The sequence below is a fragment of the Embiotoca jacksoni genome, unplaced genomic scaffold (assembly GCF_022577435.1).
Source record: "Embiotoca jacksoni isolate LCO1_2020_lvr unplaced genomic scaffold, fEmbJac1.0.p SCAF_15, whole genome shotgun sequence".
NCBI classification, from domain to species: Eukaryota; Metazoa; Chordata; class Actinopteri; family Embiotocidae; genus Embiotoca; species Embiotoca jacksoni.
The window spans coordinates 5,601,229-5,618,762 of NW_027185285.1; the positions used below are offsets into that span (position 1 = coordinate 5,601,229).

At 38.3% G+C, this 17,534-nt stretch overlaps 1 protein-coding gene across 1 annotated transcript in view; it reads left to right on the forward strand.

Annotated features, from left to right (window-relative positions):
* LOC138197993 (ras-related protein Rab-26-like) overlaps positions 1-17,534 on the forward strand; it is a 43,023-nt gene that overhangs the window by 21,586 nt on the left and 3,903 nt on the right. Inside the window, exon 5 of the mRNA XM_069149081.1 lies at positions 3,791-3,843. Coding sequence (XP_069005182.1) covers positions 3,791-3,843 — 53 coding nt within the window. The remainder of the gene's footprint in view (positions 1-3,790; positions 3,844-17,534) is intronic.

Sequence of the window (17,534 nt, forward strand, 5' to 3'; positions counted from 1 at the left end):
TACCTTTATTCTTGTCAAAAACCCATTGATATATGCTGTGACCGTTCATGTTTCATACGTACCATCCCATGGTTTATTGCCCTATTTTGTGCATAACGGTATTGTGAAATTTTGAAGGCCTTTGCACCAAAATAAAGTTTCGTGGTGGTTATATTTCACAGCTGTGTTTGTATCAAGCTGTGGAAGAGATTGTTTTTCTTGCTCTCTGCAGTTTTATCAACCTCTGAGGTTTTATAACTTGGGATGGAAGGACAACACATTCAGGACTCAGGGGACTCTGATTATTTGTAATCAGTCATCAGATGTTGGTGTGTGTTTTGGTCTTTGTGTGTGTCTACATTTCATTCATATTCATGTCATTATTAACGATGCAAGGTAATTAAGAAAGCTCTTGGCTCTTGATAACATTAGTTTCTCATGAAACTGGTCATCAAGTTTGTAGTGCTTTTTGGAAATTGCTTTAATCAAATGTGCATAATCTGGTGCATGATGTGCAAAACCTGAACCCTGGCATAAAAAACATAATATAGTCTGATTTCATGTGTTCTGCGCCATCCAGGTGCACCTCAAATTATAAAAACAGTCTCGTAATGATTCACCTTGTTGTCACTGTTAATCTAAACCACCCAAGTATTTGCTGGATAACAGATTGGTATGAAATGCTTTCCAGTGACTGGGTACACACTGTACAGCTTTCCAAGCTGTGCTGACTTTTCTCTGAGTGAATAAATGGAGTCTCTTCCCCGTTTTTGGCACTTGATATTCACTAAATATTTTAAGATGTGTTTGTAATTTTGTGCTCTCCTGTATATGGAGAATGCATCACTTCATTTTGTCTTTGAATCTCTGTGCAGTCAGGGATTCTTGCGTGATCAAATTGAATATTTGCCGTCTGGATCTGTGTGACTGTGTAATCTATTCAAGTTTGCGCAACTTAAGCAGGGATGGGTTGTGTGTGTGTAGATGTGTGCGCAATTACATTCAAATATGATTTAGTGAGTATAAAGGATCTGTGTCTGCGTATTGTCCACATTATCCATGGTTTGGCAGTCAGCCTGCATAATTACAACAGGATTCATTTCACAGGATTGTGTCTGTCTCCTGTAAGAAAGGGGACCCTGGAGGACTTTTAGCAGGGCTAGTTTTAGGCACATTGCCTGGGAACATAAATTTCTCTGAAAACCACTTCACATCTTTGGAGTGTAGCCATAGACATCTGTGTCAGGACTTTCAATTACTTTTCCATTACTGGCGCAAAGCATGTCACTGAATGTCCACACATCCTAATCAATCCGAGACCTGTTCAATCACCTTCTATTTTAAGAGCTGGGGAGAGAGAGAAGAATTACAAAATAACCCCCAGGTATTCATGAGGAAATATTAGGTACTAGGATTTAATGTTCAACTTTATTGGTGGCCATTGTAGAATTAATTCAAACTTGACAGGCTCCTCTAAAGACTGTAGACTTTGCTTTCCTTTAAAGACTGTCTCTGTGCTAAATGTAAAAAAAAAAAAAAAAGACTACTCATCACTTCAACACTCATGTAGATACCAAGCCTATAAATGTTGCTGACTGTGATTCATTGTGACTGCACAATCTGACCAATCTGACAACACCAATAAATGCTCACACAAATCACTCAGGACTTTGATTACCCTAAACCCATCACACTCACATTTGACAAGCAAACATACAGTCCTCCCCAAAGCTAAGATGAAGAATGATAAATGAAGCTAATTGTCAAAAAAAAAAAAAAAATCACATTTGGAGATGGTTTATGTTCCCACAGTATGACCGAAAGTGTCTTGTCACACAGGAACCTTTAATACCAACCAAACCAACCATTAATTTGCCTTGTCTGAGACTGATGGCTGTCTGTCTGCGTGGGGACTATGGGATTTGTGCTGGATTGGTCTTCATTCTGTGGATAGAAGATTTGTTAAATTTAAATGTATACTGTGCAATCTTGTCCTTTCACTCGGCTTTTTTGTTTTTGTTTTGACCTTACAATTAATCTAGTCATTTCAGACATGATGACCTGAATGCCGAAGCAAAGAAATCCAGAATACAAATCAAATCTATAAATCCAGATACAATTTGAACCAGTTTGAGGGCTTCAGTACTGAAATTATTAGGTTTTGTAAAATTCACTATGACACATTTTAGTGCCTTAAGATCTTGAAAAGGCATCTGAGTTTCATATTAGGGTTCCTCAATATTTGTGCTGTAACAAATTGTACTTTGGGAAATTAAAAAATGGTCATCACCTTTGTTTTAAAATACCATTTTAAAATACTTAAGGATCTGTGCTGTTTTTAGATAGCATATTTATATGAAATTGAGGCTTATTTACAAAAAATATAGTGTGGATATTTTGCAAAACTTCCTGAACTGTCTGTCAAAGTCATAATTTCATCGTGATGTTGGATGACATTGTTATTACTTTGTGCTTCCAAATTTTCTTTTAATTGAAAACATCGAAATGAAACGAATAAAAAGTTGACTACAAGAAAGAGTTATACAAATTAAAGTTGCAAGCATATTTTGCATCAAAAAGTTTTCTCCATTTCCCATTGCTATTCCTCCGTTTGGTTTTATCTTACCTCTCTCTTGAAAGCGCACCACCAGTGTAGCTCTTTCTCCTTTGTTGTCATATTGCTTTTCATCCGAGCTTCTGTTCTTCCTTCTATACTCACAAACTCTGTTCATCTCTTCATTCAAAGCTCAGTTTCACTGTTCCATTTGCCAGTAAATCTCTTGTATAATGCGACATTGTGATCGAGTCCATTTGTTTCTGGGCTCAAATCTAAACAGAAGTTCTTTATACTTTACACACAAACTGCAAATAACTGATTTGGTTAGCTCATTTCATTCATAAATAACAATCGAAACTGACCTTCACCTTTGAACATTATTAATAGCAAACAGCTGGACGGGATGTTTAGTACAGGTATGCAATAATCCACACAGACATGTAGCAGCAGTTTATGATTTTTCTGTGTCCTGACTTCACCAACTGAGTAACAACAAATAGCAAAATAGTGAGAAACGCCTCGGGGGCAACTCTAGCAGAACTTTATTACACAACTGTCAGTCTGCATCATGCTCATCTCTCCTGGGCTGCTCCTTTTCTCAGTTGCAGTTCCTCACTGCTTCTCAAATACCTGAACTGTCTAGTTGAACTGCTCCATAAGACAAAAGACATGGACTGAGACATCTTTGCAGTTTAAAAGGCTCTTGTTTACCAGATTAAGACACATCTCAGATCAATGCATCTCGTATTTAACCTTAATTTTATTTTATTTTACTAAAGATTGCAAACATAATGGGTTGTATAATATCTATAATTATATACTCATGTAGTGCTTCCTGTGTTTTTATTATATCCATTTCAGCAAACATCAGCATAAAGCAAAGTTTTACATTCAAATAAGAAAAGAGGCCTGTCTGACGCTGCTGGAAAAGCAAATTTGGTCTTGTGGGCAGTTGTGAAACATTATTATAAAGCTCATCAAGATTATAAACTACTTAAACTTGTGAATATGCTGTAAATTCACCGGTAAAAGGCTTAAATTGGGTCTGTTTGAGTTCTGCCTGCATATGATGCAGAACTTTGTTTTTGAGAGAGAATCCAATCATTGTGCCCACAGTGAAAATTAAAATGACTGCTTTAATGATTTAATATGAAAGGGAGTTGAGACATCAAGGTTGAAGATAAGATCAAACATTTACTGAGAAATCTTTCCTCCTCACAGTTTGGAATTTAATCTTTGCTTTGTTTCTTTCAGCTCTTCTGTTGCTGTATGACGTCACCAACAAAACATCCTTTGACAATATACAGGTAGGTCACTTTTTGTCAGTCTTCGTTCTAACTCTTCATGTGATAAATATGTATTATATTATTACAATTATTATTATAATATAGTATTTGAAAAAGTAATATAGTTGCTGTAACTGTTTAGAAGCCTTTCAGTGAGTTTGTGTTGTATCTACCAACCTAGCACTTCCTTTCAATACGTTTACTTGAATACACATTGTTTTTCTGTCATAAATATGTACACCAAATGTCACACCTTATATCTGAATTCAAAAGGATTCATTTAAATTACCTTTACCATCTGCCATTAATTTTATATTAAAAGGTTGTGATGAGATTGCGGTCTCAAGGGTTCTCAGAAAAGGCTCTGTGACATCTTATACATTAATCATTATTGATGAAAAAATAACTGGATGGATGGTGCAGCTTTGTAATGCTGAAATGTAGAAATTGATTGTCATCGTGGGGATTTGTGAAAAAGCAAGCTATCTGAAGTTCCTCTCTCAGTCCAATCTGGACAAAGCAAAAAGCGGGAGGGAGACAAACAGGAAAACAAAGAGGATCAGGAAGATTGAGGGGGGCTGAATGTGATGTATTGTGGGATAGCATGGTCTGCTTTTCATCCAAATTGGTTTCTTTATATTAACCAGAGAGTCTATTTGACTGTCCATCGATCTTCTTTGACATTCCCATCCTTTATCTGATGAGCTGTAATGCCTACAAAGACGGGGGAATCATATGGTGTCTAATATGTCCTTTTTATTGGTGTCCTCATTCTTAGGTTCAAATATCGGCGGTCAGAGCTGGCAAAATATACCATAAGGAATTATTCAGTTTAAGCTTTAGCTGAATCTGGTATCTCCTATTTACTCTGCTCTTTGAATTGTAGTATACCTCCAAGTTTATGAAACTGAAAAAGAATGGCTTTTATTAAGCAATTTAGTTCCTTCTAACTTTTTCATTCTCTTTTGTGAGTCCCTGTGGCGATATTAGGTGTCAGGGGGCAGCCACACTTACAATGACCAGCTCAAGTTCTGAGCCCAGCATCTTGGTCTGTATCAGGTTTTTTTAAAAGGCTGTTTCACTTAAAATGCTCTGGCTATATGTGGTAGAAGACAAATATCATGATGAGAACATACAAACTCCGTACAGATAAACCTCAGTGAGTCCTGGTGGCCCTCGAACAGGGTCCACTGTGGCACCTGTTCACCGACTGTTAAATGTTCATGCTTCATGCACTCTGACAGCACTGAAAACAGATTAGATAATGAAGGATTAAACTGATAAGACTCACATGAGCACTCATGCAAAGGAAACCATCTGTTATTGTTTTTTTATTACCTACATAACCAGATCAACTCTATGCACAGCTCATTGTGATATACTGTATCTTATATAGAGATAGTTGTTTGATGTATTTCATCTTGTAGAACACAGTTTGCAATTTAGTCTTTGCTGCCCAGACATAGTCCCTTTATTGATTTAGCTAATTAAAAGAAAAGAAAAATTGAATACAAAACGTATACAAGCACTTCCATAGATCTTATATTTTGTCATTAATTACGTAACAACTAGCCTGACTTTTTTATTCAAATGGACAAGTTGCTTTTTGCAACCAAGATTGCTCCCTTCTTCTAAATTTAGAAACAAGTCATTTATAATATCTTGGGGTTAAAGAAGTTCAAAAAGAAATGTCAGCAGCGAGGGAGTAGCCTATTACAAAAGATTCAAAATACAAGCAAAACTGAGTACGTTTTTCCAATCAATAAGAAAAAATGACATCTTTATGATGAAAACAGCTGTGTTTCCTGATGTCAGGAACACAAGCTCAACAGTACCACTCATCCATTTTGTGATTATAAAATATTTTGCGCCAGTTATTGTCAAAAAAAAACCTAACAGTTAGGACTGTAAAATGACAGCTTCTCAGAAACATCTCCTCCATCACCCTCCTTCTGCTGTCAGAGGGACTAAAGTGTCAGCTGGATCCACCATGTTACCTGCTGTTTCTCTTTGTGTCGTAATTATAATCTGCAACACAAGGACGGGCCAATTTTCACCAGCTTTAATTGACACGAGCCCAAACGGGGCTCTTTCAAAGCACCACAGGGCTTATTAAGGGGAGAAGAGGCTGTTTGTTACCAGTCGATGCAAGAGCAATACAGTATGAGGCTGCCCTGAAAGATCATTGAAGCAGGAAAGATGGATCTCGGGTGCCAGACGAGAAGAGCAGCTCGAGGAAAAGAGATGGAAGGACAGTGATGTTTGCCAAGCAGTAACTCAGGGGAGGATGAGTAACAAACTGTCTGCTATCTAACAACGTCTCCTACCCTCTCTGTGGTGAGCTGGTGTAGCTACAAAGGGCCTTCAGCCTTTGTCTTTATGGTCCAACACACAGTGCTGCAGGATCCGTTTTATGCCCCAAAAATCTACTGCTCGGCTTATTGTGAGGTCACTGATATGAGTACCTGCTCTTTTGTGTCTTTGATTATTCAATTAGCTTTTACTGTTCACAGTATATTCAATTATATTATTATATCTATTATATGTACCGCATTAGCAATGGCAAAGCAACAAACCTTTTTAGTACACTCTTAGTAAGATTGTGTTAAAAGTTGGTCATCAATGGGAATGTGCACTCCGATCAATCCCAGGGCTGAAACTATTGCTCGAATATCGATTAAGTGTTAATGGTAGCGAACATTACAAATATTTGTACTAGTACAGCAGATGATATGGGAATGTCATTTGTTTTACAGGTATTAAGCCATTTTGTTCCCATGATGGAATGAGATGAAAAGGGGTAAGGGATTGCCACAGTTAATGCAATTCATCCACTTGGCACCAATGATTGACCAATCAGATTTCATGGCTATATATAAATTAGATGTCAAGATCTTTTAGTTAAACCAAAACTGTCAAACTGCTGGTGGTGCCAGAATAAAACAGTGAGGATGTCATCAAAGTCAAGTGGGTTTATTCTTTGGGACTGTGAATATCTTTACAAAAATTTCCTCTTAATCAACCCGAGTTTATTTTTTTATATTTTAGTCTTAAATAAAGTGGCGGACTGGACAAATAATCCAAACCAACGATGCCATGCCTAGAACCATCCTGCTAGCATGGCTAAAAATACCTTTCACCTAATTGGCCCTAAACCTGGGAGGGAGGCCCTGCATGTTGCAAATTTGACTTGACAATTTTCCAGTTGCTTAAATGAAACAGTTCACAACATGGCATGGCACATGTCAAAATGTCCACCATTGCTTTCCTTCAGTCTCCCACTTGTGTCACATCAGTGGTTAATTGAGACTCATACTGAAGTCATCCCCCATCTGCAGTGTGTCATTTTCACAGAAGACGTTTTGACACGTCACAGTAAGAAAAGTGGGCGTAAATAGTGATGAAGTGAAAAAGTTAATGATGTTTCAGTTTTTATTTATTCTTGGTTGCATTAAGTTATATTTCACAACTGCCTTAGTGTTGTTGTAGTTTATCATTTTAAACAGTTTTTAAGTTTACTAGAGAGATACCTTTGGATTAATCTCAGAGGCAAATATTAAGAAGTCCTTCCCCACGCGGCTCAACCTTTCCCTCCACCTCTCTCACGTTCAGTCATTGTCTATTACAGTGAGGAGATAAACTGGCGCTAAGCTGCAGATGCCTGCTGGCACACCGTTGCCTAACGAGCACTAACTCATGTTAATGAACACTAATGGTGATGAATGCCGAAAGGAAGAAATGAGAGGGCCGAATCGTTCTCTCCTCTTGCGCCCTCAGACCCTCTCCTCTCTGCGCTGCATCACTTGTCTCCCCAGCGACGACACAATTAGGCAAGCAAAGCATTAACGTCATAGGAGCTGTCCATCATCTCAGGGAGAAGACTTCACATTTAGGGGTCAATCGAATTAATTAATATCCTCTGACATGGTGGATCTTAAATATTCAACTGCTGCAGTGTAATTGTTTTAAGTGGTTTGAAGATAAAAGTGTTATTCCTTCAAACACACAAATAAATGTTTTTCTCTTGTATGCGAGCATGTACATCCAGCCCAGGTGTGTCTTTTAGTTTGTATTGGCCAGCACCATGCATCAATTCTTTGATACACAATGGCAAATGGTTTAAGTCATTACTGTCGAAGAAATATACAAGCCATTTAGTAATGTGATGGATATCTTCGTGTCAGAAGGAGTGCTTCAGGGAGTCTGTAAAAGTTCATTTAGGCCTCTCTTGCAAGTAATTTGTCTGAGTTAGTCTGTTAATAAGCAGCCCGGCTCAGGCGGTGCCATCATTCAGAGGTCGGACCACTTAATGTGGATGGAAATCAGAAAGACTCTTAAATCAGAATAATTAATCAATAAAATACAGGGCAGCTGACTGGTCTGATAATGAGAGAGATTTCCCGTCAGCGTTAAGATCCACAGCTAAGCTGCGATGTTGGCAAGACCCTTGCAGAGTCTTCAACGGAAAAAAAACAGCTCGTCTTTAAATAGTTTACAAAGCAAAATCACTCTCCTGTGTTAATGTGTCTACTGCGATACCTCCATAACGTCAATCACCAGCAATCACCAGTGTTGGTCAAATCTTTACTCGTGACCGCAGTCTAAAAATGAGGCAAGTAGGTATTGTGCCTACACTTAACCAAACTTTAAACCTGCATTAATTTGTTTTTTTTGGGGGGGGGCTCTTACCACGTTCCTAAATATCATCATCTTTAAAGTGAATGCAGCAAATTTGTTAGCAAACGGTGGCTTATTTAACACTTTGTGTGGCAAGGGAAACAATATTAGCACCTATGAGAAGTTGAGTTTTGGCAAGTTCACAAATAAAAGTTCCACATTTTAGCTCCAGAGACAAGCTGAATGAAACACTGTGTTGTCCTGTTCCTCACCTTCTGTATCCCGCTGTGGTTTATTGCTGGGCAGGTAGCACACAGAGGGTTTATCACAGATTTTCAGTAAAAACAGCTGCCTGCTGTGGCTGTAAAAATGCTGATTGGTACCCTGTAGAGTTAAAGAGAAGCTGTCTCCTTCTAATTATACATAGTCATTTCAGCCATTGTTAATGTAAAAGTATTAGAGCCGCTGTAAACATAGGGACATCAGTACTGTGTCCAGTCATGCGGTTTTCAACTTTTACTCAACTTCTATTTTTGTTTTCAAGTATAATATGTCTCTATAGCTTTCTGATCACATTAGCATTCATAAGCACTCAGGCAGTGATCAAAAGGAATCTCATGAGTCTCACAGGATATACAAGCTGTCCGTTGGCATATTGCAGATGTGTTGCTCTAACCAGGATTAGAATGCGTATGCAAATACAATATAAAGTGTCTTACCAGTCTGACTTTGATATTGATTGTTAAATGATGTATCACCGTGTGGCTGCACTTGCTGTTAAATCTCTGTGGGCACGTGCTGATGTCCAAATACTCCATCACGCTCGTGTGTCTGTGTTGTACAAACACAATGAAAGCTATGAGGGAGATGAAACTTTCATCTGTGTGTCTTCATTCATGTCTCGCTGTCTGTCCGCAGGGGCATGGACTGGCTTTAAATGAAATGGCCGCCCGCCTAGCTCATAGCTGTTAGTTAAATGTCATGGCACCAGCGCACCAGATGGTGATGAGAGAAACTGTCAGGAAATAATGCAGTGATATGAAGTGAAATACTGTTCTTTTATAATCAGTGGAGACTGACATTTTAGAAGTGACTCGTTTCGGATTTGCCAGTGTTGTATAAAGAAGCCCATCACAGATTATTCTGCATCATCAGGTTCACAGGTTTTTAAGGGCATGATATGCAGTAATCATCATTTACTACCTTGTCATTCAGACCTGTAAATTTGTCTCCTGCATGGAACATTATCAGTATGTCAGCTCCATTGCTTCTGTAGATTACCACCTGTCCGCATCTGTAGTCATATATGATCTAGCCAGTGAAGCGTGGCCCTGCGAAGACAAAGCATCACAGGAAAAATGATCCACCAGTGCTCAGGCAGCTGCTCTCTGTGGACATTTCTATTTACTTTGATGTCAGCTGCAAAGTGACAAAACAAATAGGACACTTACTTTATGTGCACACTAACATGCACACACAAACACTGCAAGATAAATAAGAGCTTCGGGGGGGAAAAGGACGACCATGTCGTCTCCCTCGTCTCACAGCTCTGTTAAACAACACATAATTTATGCGTGCCTTTTATGTTTGTTTTTGTGGAAAGAAGCTCTTGACCTGTGAGGGGGCTGACAGGTCAAAAGGTCAAAGTCATTCAGTCGTTACCGAAATGAAAATATGATTTGACAAGCGTGTCTTTCTATCTCTTCTTTTACTGCCTCCAAAAGTTACGTAAACTGCTGATTAAGATCATGACAGCTTTCTCCTAAGTAAAAGTGTTTGAACGCCCATTCAGGCTACTTCTTTATTATTTTAAAGATCATCTAAGAAGGACAGACATGTATTAGTTCTATTGTTCAAACTCCATTACCCTAAAGTATTTCAATGAACCGAAACTGAAAATAAATATTTAAGGCAACAAAAAAAGGAGTACCCAGACAGTAACACAAGTTTATTTTCCTTGTCAGAAATTAAGGTGCAAAGATATGGGAGGCTGACAGGTAGAGGGAATGCTGAGGAGTGAGATGACCGAAGAGCAGTGCTGAGTTGAGGTTAGGTCTGGGAGGCGATGGATGATGGAGTGTGGAGACGTGAGCAGGCAGACTGGTGATCCAGGGCACAGGGGGCAATATCACAGCTGAGAAAACACCTACTTGGATGTTTTTTAGTTGTTGTTTGTTTGTTGGCCTCAACACAAACTTTTCCATCATATACGTCTATTTGTATACACAAAGTCACTTTTACATTGTCATTGTGCTCAAAAATCTTTCAGACATGATTCAGACTCACCTCATACTGTTGTCAGATAGTGTTTGTTCTCTTTGTGTTTGGTGTGACATAGGTTTGCACAAGGTGACTCATCCCATCATCTTCTACATTATTTGTCTGCTTCTGTATCATTTCATCTGTTAGCCACAGTAACTATTGACACTACAGTTTCAGGAAATCCTTCGAAAACCTAGAGCTGCTTTCCCTTTGCTCACAGATACCATTCCCCTTTTTACTTCATAATTATATCAAGTCCATATGTTTTTGTTCTGGTCACAAGTTCCGAAGTAGGTTCAAGAAATATATTGTTAATCTTTCACAGGGATGCTCATACAAAATCAAACACACATATGAAAAACATTTTCTGTCACCCTCTCCTCTTTTTGGAGCGTCTTATCTCCACTTGGTATGAAACAACGCAGAAGAGTCATTAGTTTTGTTATTCTGTCTTTTTTTTATGATATTCCTGCTGTCCTTTTATCATCTAAAGGGACATTATCGTTTTGTTTGAAAAAGACTGAAAATGGGTTTCGATTGTATGCACAAGCAGAACAGTAAGTGGTCCCTTTTAAAAAACAAAACAAATTGGAAGTGGCTTTTATATGAATTTGTGATGATGTGTAATTTGGAATCAATATCTGATCACGAACAAACAAAACAACTGTAAGTTAAGTAGTAGTCTACTGGCACAGCATGTCCTGTGGATTATCCAGAGTAATTATGACATTATTTCTGAAACGCTCTTGTTTTGCAAATATACATTTTCTGTGCTTCAAGCACCACAATTAAACATTTCACCCATTTATCCTCCATTCTCTCGGGGTGGTGTCTCGGCAGCAGATGTCTCAAAACCAAAACTAGGACACACCACTTGAACCACTGGCCTTGCTGCATTATATATTTTTTTTTCTCTTACAAGTCCCCACCTTGGACTTTTTTCTTATGTAATGAAACCATAATTGCAAGAAATCATATTTGCACAAATTATATTATAATAGTTTATCCACTAACATAGATGTCCTAAATGTTTATTAGAGGGAAGCAAACAGACTGAAAAATACTCTGCAGGATATTCAAATTAATGGCACATTTACAAATGAGTAAGTACATGTTAAAGGCTTTCTTCACAGAACCAGAGCAGATAAATAAATCATTGCAGCAGTGCTGAAATAGTTTGGTGCCAAATGCCTACAATATGTCTATGCACAACACGGCCTGCTGCACTACAATCCATTTGGGGTCTCTGGTGTTAATTGGCCTGCAGCAAATCAAGACATCAGTACTGAATCTAAAAAGAGTAATGTCAGCAGAGGCCAGGCTCCTCCCACACAGGGTGACTCCACAGCAATGTCTCAAAGCCAGCAAAGTATTCGTATAGCTTGAGGTGTTTTCTGAGCTTTTCAGCACTTGCCTTCTTCCTCTTTGATTTATTGTGGCCTATAGCATTAATTTAAATAACACTTTCCTTGATACAATGAATGCGCTTGATTCAAGAGGTTTTTTTGTTTTTTTTTAAACTCATTCTCCTAAGAATATCAGCTCTTTCTGACCAAACAAAATGTCACATGTTAAAGTGAATTCTGTTCACAAGGACGGAAAAGATATCAGCCTGATTGGCAGGAAGGGACCGAGGCCCACACCCTTATCTGACACCCAGTGCATGTCTCTGGAAAGAAAAACCTGGCACAGATGTCAGAGGATATCATGGTAATGAGAACAATTCATGTCCACAGAATCTCAGAAAACCCCACACCTTACTGGAGAATGACTCCACACGGTAATTCCTGCCGTAAAGTTACGGTAAATGGATCAATTTATTATGATAAGAATCTAGCAGTGACACATTTGCAGGTTATTGACTTTTGTTCTTTTTCCATTGCAGCTTTGAGACCATTATCCCCTCTGCAATGAATCTGCATTTAACTGGCACTTGACATTTTGCTCACTCTATATCATTCCCTTCATTATATATTGAAAACCTTAAATTATTGATTTCCTCTTTTATATTCATGCATTCAGACAGTGACTTAGAGAAATACAGATTAATTCTAAAAGGTCAGCGTCATGATGTGCACCGACAGGGTTGGTTAACTAATGTCATTCACTCCTTGACTCGACCGTTTGTCTCTGATGCATCAAATAATTAGACTTTAACCTTTGCTTTTCTCATCGTGGCAGGACTGTTGCATTTCAGTTTCACACACATGATCGACAGAGATGCAATAGGAAAAGAGCAGATCAGAATAAGCAAATAAGCTAAAGTAAAAACAAATTCATACCTTGAGAATCATGCAGGTGGTAGATTGGTATAGTACCGCTTTGAAAACTGTACAAATGTTGTAAAAATGTAGCTCGCTAACTAGCGTACTGAAAAAGAGGAGTTACATATGTTCATATTCTTACTGTACTTACTGGAGAGCTAGTTAAGGAGTGAACTGTTTGTACCAGTTGCAATATTGCCTTTTGGCTCTAAAGCAAAAGTCCCTCATCTGCAAAAAGCTTTTCAGTCATCTCGACATGTCCCACACCCATGTTTGCTGGCAGATAGACACGTGAGCTGTGCTTTTATAAACATGAAAGCCTTTCTCTTCCCCGTCAGGCCGCAGACGTCAACTTACAAGGCTGTTGTCAGTGATCATTTTTTATTAGATGTAGTGTGTGCCTGTAAAAATCTACAGAAGAAAACGTATAATGCTATTGCCAACATTATAAAGTGACAGTATTTTTTTTTTTTTTTTTTTTTTTAACCAAGTAATACCTATTGATTTGTTTCTGCCTGCATGCATGAATACACACAGCTCCGAGTGAGACAGGATTTCTCAATGTCGCCCTTGTGTGTCAGCCAGTGACATAGTGTCACTCTGTTTAGCTCAGCTGCCTGAACCGTCTCCCAGGGGAGTAGTCCTACTTTCTCCCCACACTTCTCTGGGTTGGCTCAGTCTGACTCTGCTTGTTGTTGTGAGCCGACGTCTCCCCTGTCTCTCGGTGTAATACTCTGATCAAAGCTTGGCAAGAATAGCATTGTCACCCACAGCAAATCTGCTTAGAAAAAGTGCAACAGAGGAAATGTTGGGTCGTGGAAAATCTCCAAGGCTCCTTGAGGAGATTCAGTCACGCTTATTATAAAGTGTCTTTGGATTTAACAGGATGCAAAGAAAGTTTTTATACAGTATTAAGAAGGCTTAATTCAGGGAGGGCAAATCATTCAGATTAGTCGTTAATGTTGGAAATATGTTGCCACTGATTTGAGGTAAAAATGCATAAAACTGATTTCGGGCGTTAGATTGTTTATTTGAATACACTTAAATCAAGATTAATATTGGCACTTTTTGAAATTCAGATTCATTTTGAATTGTATAGGTTGTTTATGTCCTTATGCTTTTATTGTGAAATGTTCTTCGCTGCTCCCGACCATTTTTTGTTGCACTACGTTTCTCATTGACTAATCATCATCATCATCATCATGATGTCGTAGTCTTTTAAGGTTTAAGATAACATATATTAGAGCTACAATGTCAGCAAATAGCCTTAGCTTTGTCGGTAATTTTGCCACCTACAGTGTAAAATTCATAATGCTTCCACAAACTGCTTCTCAAATCCTTTGTACTCTAGTATCCATGTACATCTATTACCAAAGTTTGTGATGTGTTAGTAGGGCATGCGGTTAGTGAAGTAAAGGCAACCATTTCAAAAAGTCTATTTAATGTATAGACTTTACATTTTGAACAGATTGGGAACAGTTTGCATGATTATTAATATTTAGAATAAAAAGTTACAGCCTTAAGACCCTGACACACCAGAGACTTTTTGTTTGATTAATTTTACCGTCAATTAAATTTTTTGAAGGATTGTTTTTGTTATGAACACTTTCACACTTTCACAGATATTTCGGTGAAAAATTTGTGTTTTAGTTTTGTCAGAAGGATGTCAATTATAGTAGAGTTGTACCAGCCGCGTCAATTTTGAAAAGTAAATATTTTAACCGTTTTGAATCCAATCTTTTTTCTGAAGAATGATCTATTTGAATTTCTTTTAATGAAACTATCGCTGATTCGCCTCGCTGCCTGAATAGTTTTGATGCGAAATACCAGGCAAATATTTCGCATTTTCGTGTCGTGTATTTGTTAAACCCCCGGAGTGCAAAAATCTTTCATCTGCCGCTGTAGACCGTGCGTGTTTGTGTGTAGCACACAGTTGAAATGCTTATTACAAAAATGTACCAAGGAAACACAACGCACTTAATCATTATCAGCTACAGATTCTTTTAAGCCATAATAGCGGCATGTTTACAATTTTAAAGAATTATTCTTTATAGATAAAGAAAAACAAAGGACGAGAGACAGTACAAAGCTGTGACCTGGCTGTATCCTAGAGTAGTACACAGCCTTGCTTTCTCTTCTCAATGACAACAAAAGAAAATCGGATACAAAGCAACATCAGAAGTACCCTCACATAACTCTGGCAGTGACAACTTGTCTTGCCAAAGTCACAATGCCGCTGCCAGCAGCTGTCTGCCTGGCTTTTTATTTCCCTTCTTCTTTGATACAGATCCTTTGGTCTTTGTCTTGTCTTTCACTGTCACTGTCCATCTTGTTTTTTTGGCACCCTCTCTCTCACATCTATCCCTTTGTCTCAGTCTCTCTATGACTGTTATAGTCTCTGGATCATCTCACACACTTCAAAAATTGGCTTTATGAAATAAAAAATTTGAGCGCAAATAGCAGCTAGTCACTTCTTGACTGGGACGTCTTTTAAACTAAACATTTCAATTTAAAGATCTAGAGAACAGAAATCCGACATGCTATTTGTGAAATAGGAATCGCACGGCTAAATTTGTTTGTTAAAAGGTTTTTTTGGCCTTTAAAACAAACAAAACAAACTTTTAGCTCCATCGCATTTTAATGCCATGACAATGAGCAGACAAATTTATTGCCTCCTCTGATACTATGCCACACTGTCATTGACACTTGGCTCCCTGAGCATTTGGCCAGAGATCCTGTTATTAGCATTGAATAAAAGATGAACCCAGCCCAATTCTTTCAGCCACGGCCACTGAGGATATAATGAAATTTTTTGGCATACTTGCTTATAGGATCTTGCATAATTGCCCTGATATGTACTGTTCACGCCTTGTGTGTGACTTTAGTTTCCTTTCCCTTAAAACACTGCTGAGATAAACTGAATGACCATGCATTTTTACAGGAAAGTTTATGGATTAGAGCTGAAATGCATTTGCCTTTTTTTTTTTTTTGAAGAGTATAGAAATTACATTTCAGAATAAAATGGAATGTTGTGTCTGCTGTCCCTCTTGAGCAGTACGCCTCATTATAACCTCCTTTGTAAAACTGATTGAACCAACACTCAGAGCTCCACAGGTTTTTTTTTGTTTTTTTTTAGAGATTAAAAACAGTCTGAAGAAGGTTTAAAGGACGAAAGATTAGTTTCATATTACTCCAGAGATAAAATATGGAATTCTGATGTATTTTTTTTGTGCTGTCATAATTACTCAGGAATAGCAGAGAGACAATGGAAGTTCAGTCATGTTTGAAATGTTAATTGAAGCAGCAAAACATAGTTAAGAGTTTGACATCAGTTCCGGTCTCAAGACTCCCTGCAGATGTGATTACATAAGGATATTGGGAAGTGATGAGTAAATACCTTAACACCCCCCCCCCCCCCCATCAACCTCCCTTCACCTCCAGCATTTTCGTTGACAGGCCAAATAGAAAGCCAAATGGGGGAGCTGTGAATGTTAGATGATTATGGAGAATGAGGCATGTCACACGATGCAGAGCAGAGCAGCTCGACGAGACTGCCAGACCTAGCTCAGGCATTGCTCAATTTATGGTTCCAGAAAAGAAAAAGGAAAAAAAGGTCCATTCCACTAGCGTGGCTCAAATTGTCCATTTAATTTCAGCATTTATTGGCAAGCACCTACCAATCATCATACAAAAACAAAAAAAAAAACATATCTGACTCCAATTGACACATGCATTGTCTCCTTTAATCACATACTGACCTACACAGGCAGCAGTGTCAACACATTGCCGATCTCATCTGTTATTTGACACGACCTTTGGCTGTAGCTGACCCTGAGAGAAATCCCTCTCCAATCAGAGTCATCACCAGAATTAATTACAGAGACTGCGGTCACAGACGAAACAATTCTGGAGCAGGACGACCGAATAAAAGGCAGATAGATCACCAGCCAGTCAGATACCCAAAGTGGAGTAATTCACTGTGGGTATAATTATGCTCTGTGCTGAGATGTGGGGAATTATTTCAGCAGAAAGGTTTACAGGTGTTCGTATGAGCTAATTAACTGCTTATTAACAGTCAATGGATGGTTCAGCTGCTGTCGGAGCTCATAGTCAGAAGGGCTGTTTGTTCTCCAGCTAGTTTTAATCTTTCCCCTGTGTACGTAGTGTAGTTAAAACAGGATGCAGCAGACAGTGTTGATTATGATGATGATGATGATGATAATGATGATGGTTACAATATTCTTACTGTATTCCTCTTCCTCACATGCTGTCTTTACCCTTGCCTTATTTTTTTTCTCTCATCTTTCTGCAAGTTTGTTCTCTCTTTATTCCTCTAAAAGCCACAACAACTCTCCATTTCCTCCCATCTTTTTATTCATGTTATAAGATTTAACGCTCAGGCTTGTCCTTGTCAAATCCCAGATGAGGTTTTTCTTTTTCTGCAACCTTTTATGTGTGCATGACATTTCTTGTCTCTTATCTCAAGTTGTACTTTTTTCTTTTTTAGATTTTCATGTTCATAATATTTTCTGCTTATGGAACAGCTTCATGTCCTTCTTCTATCTCTGT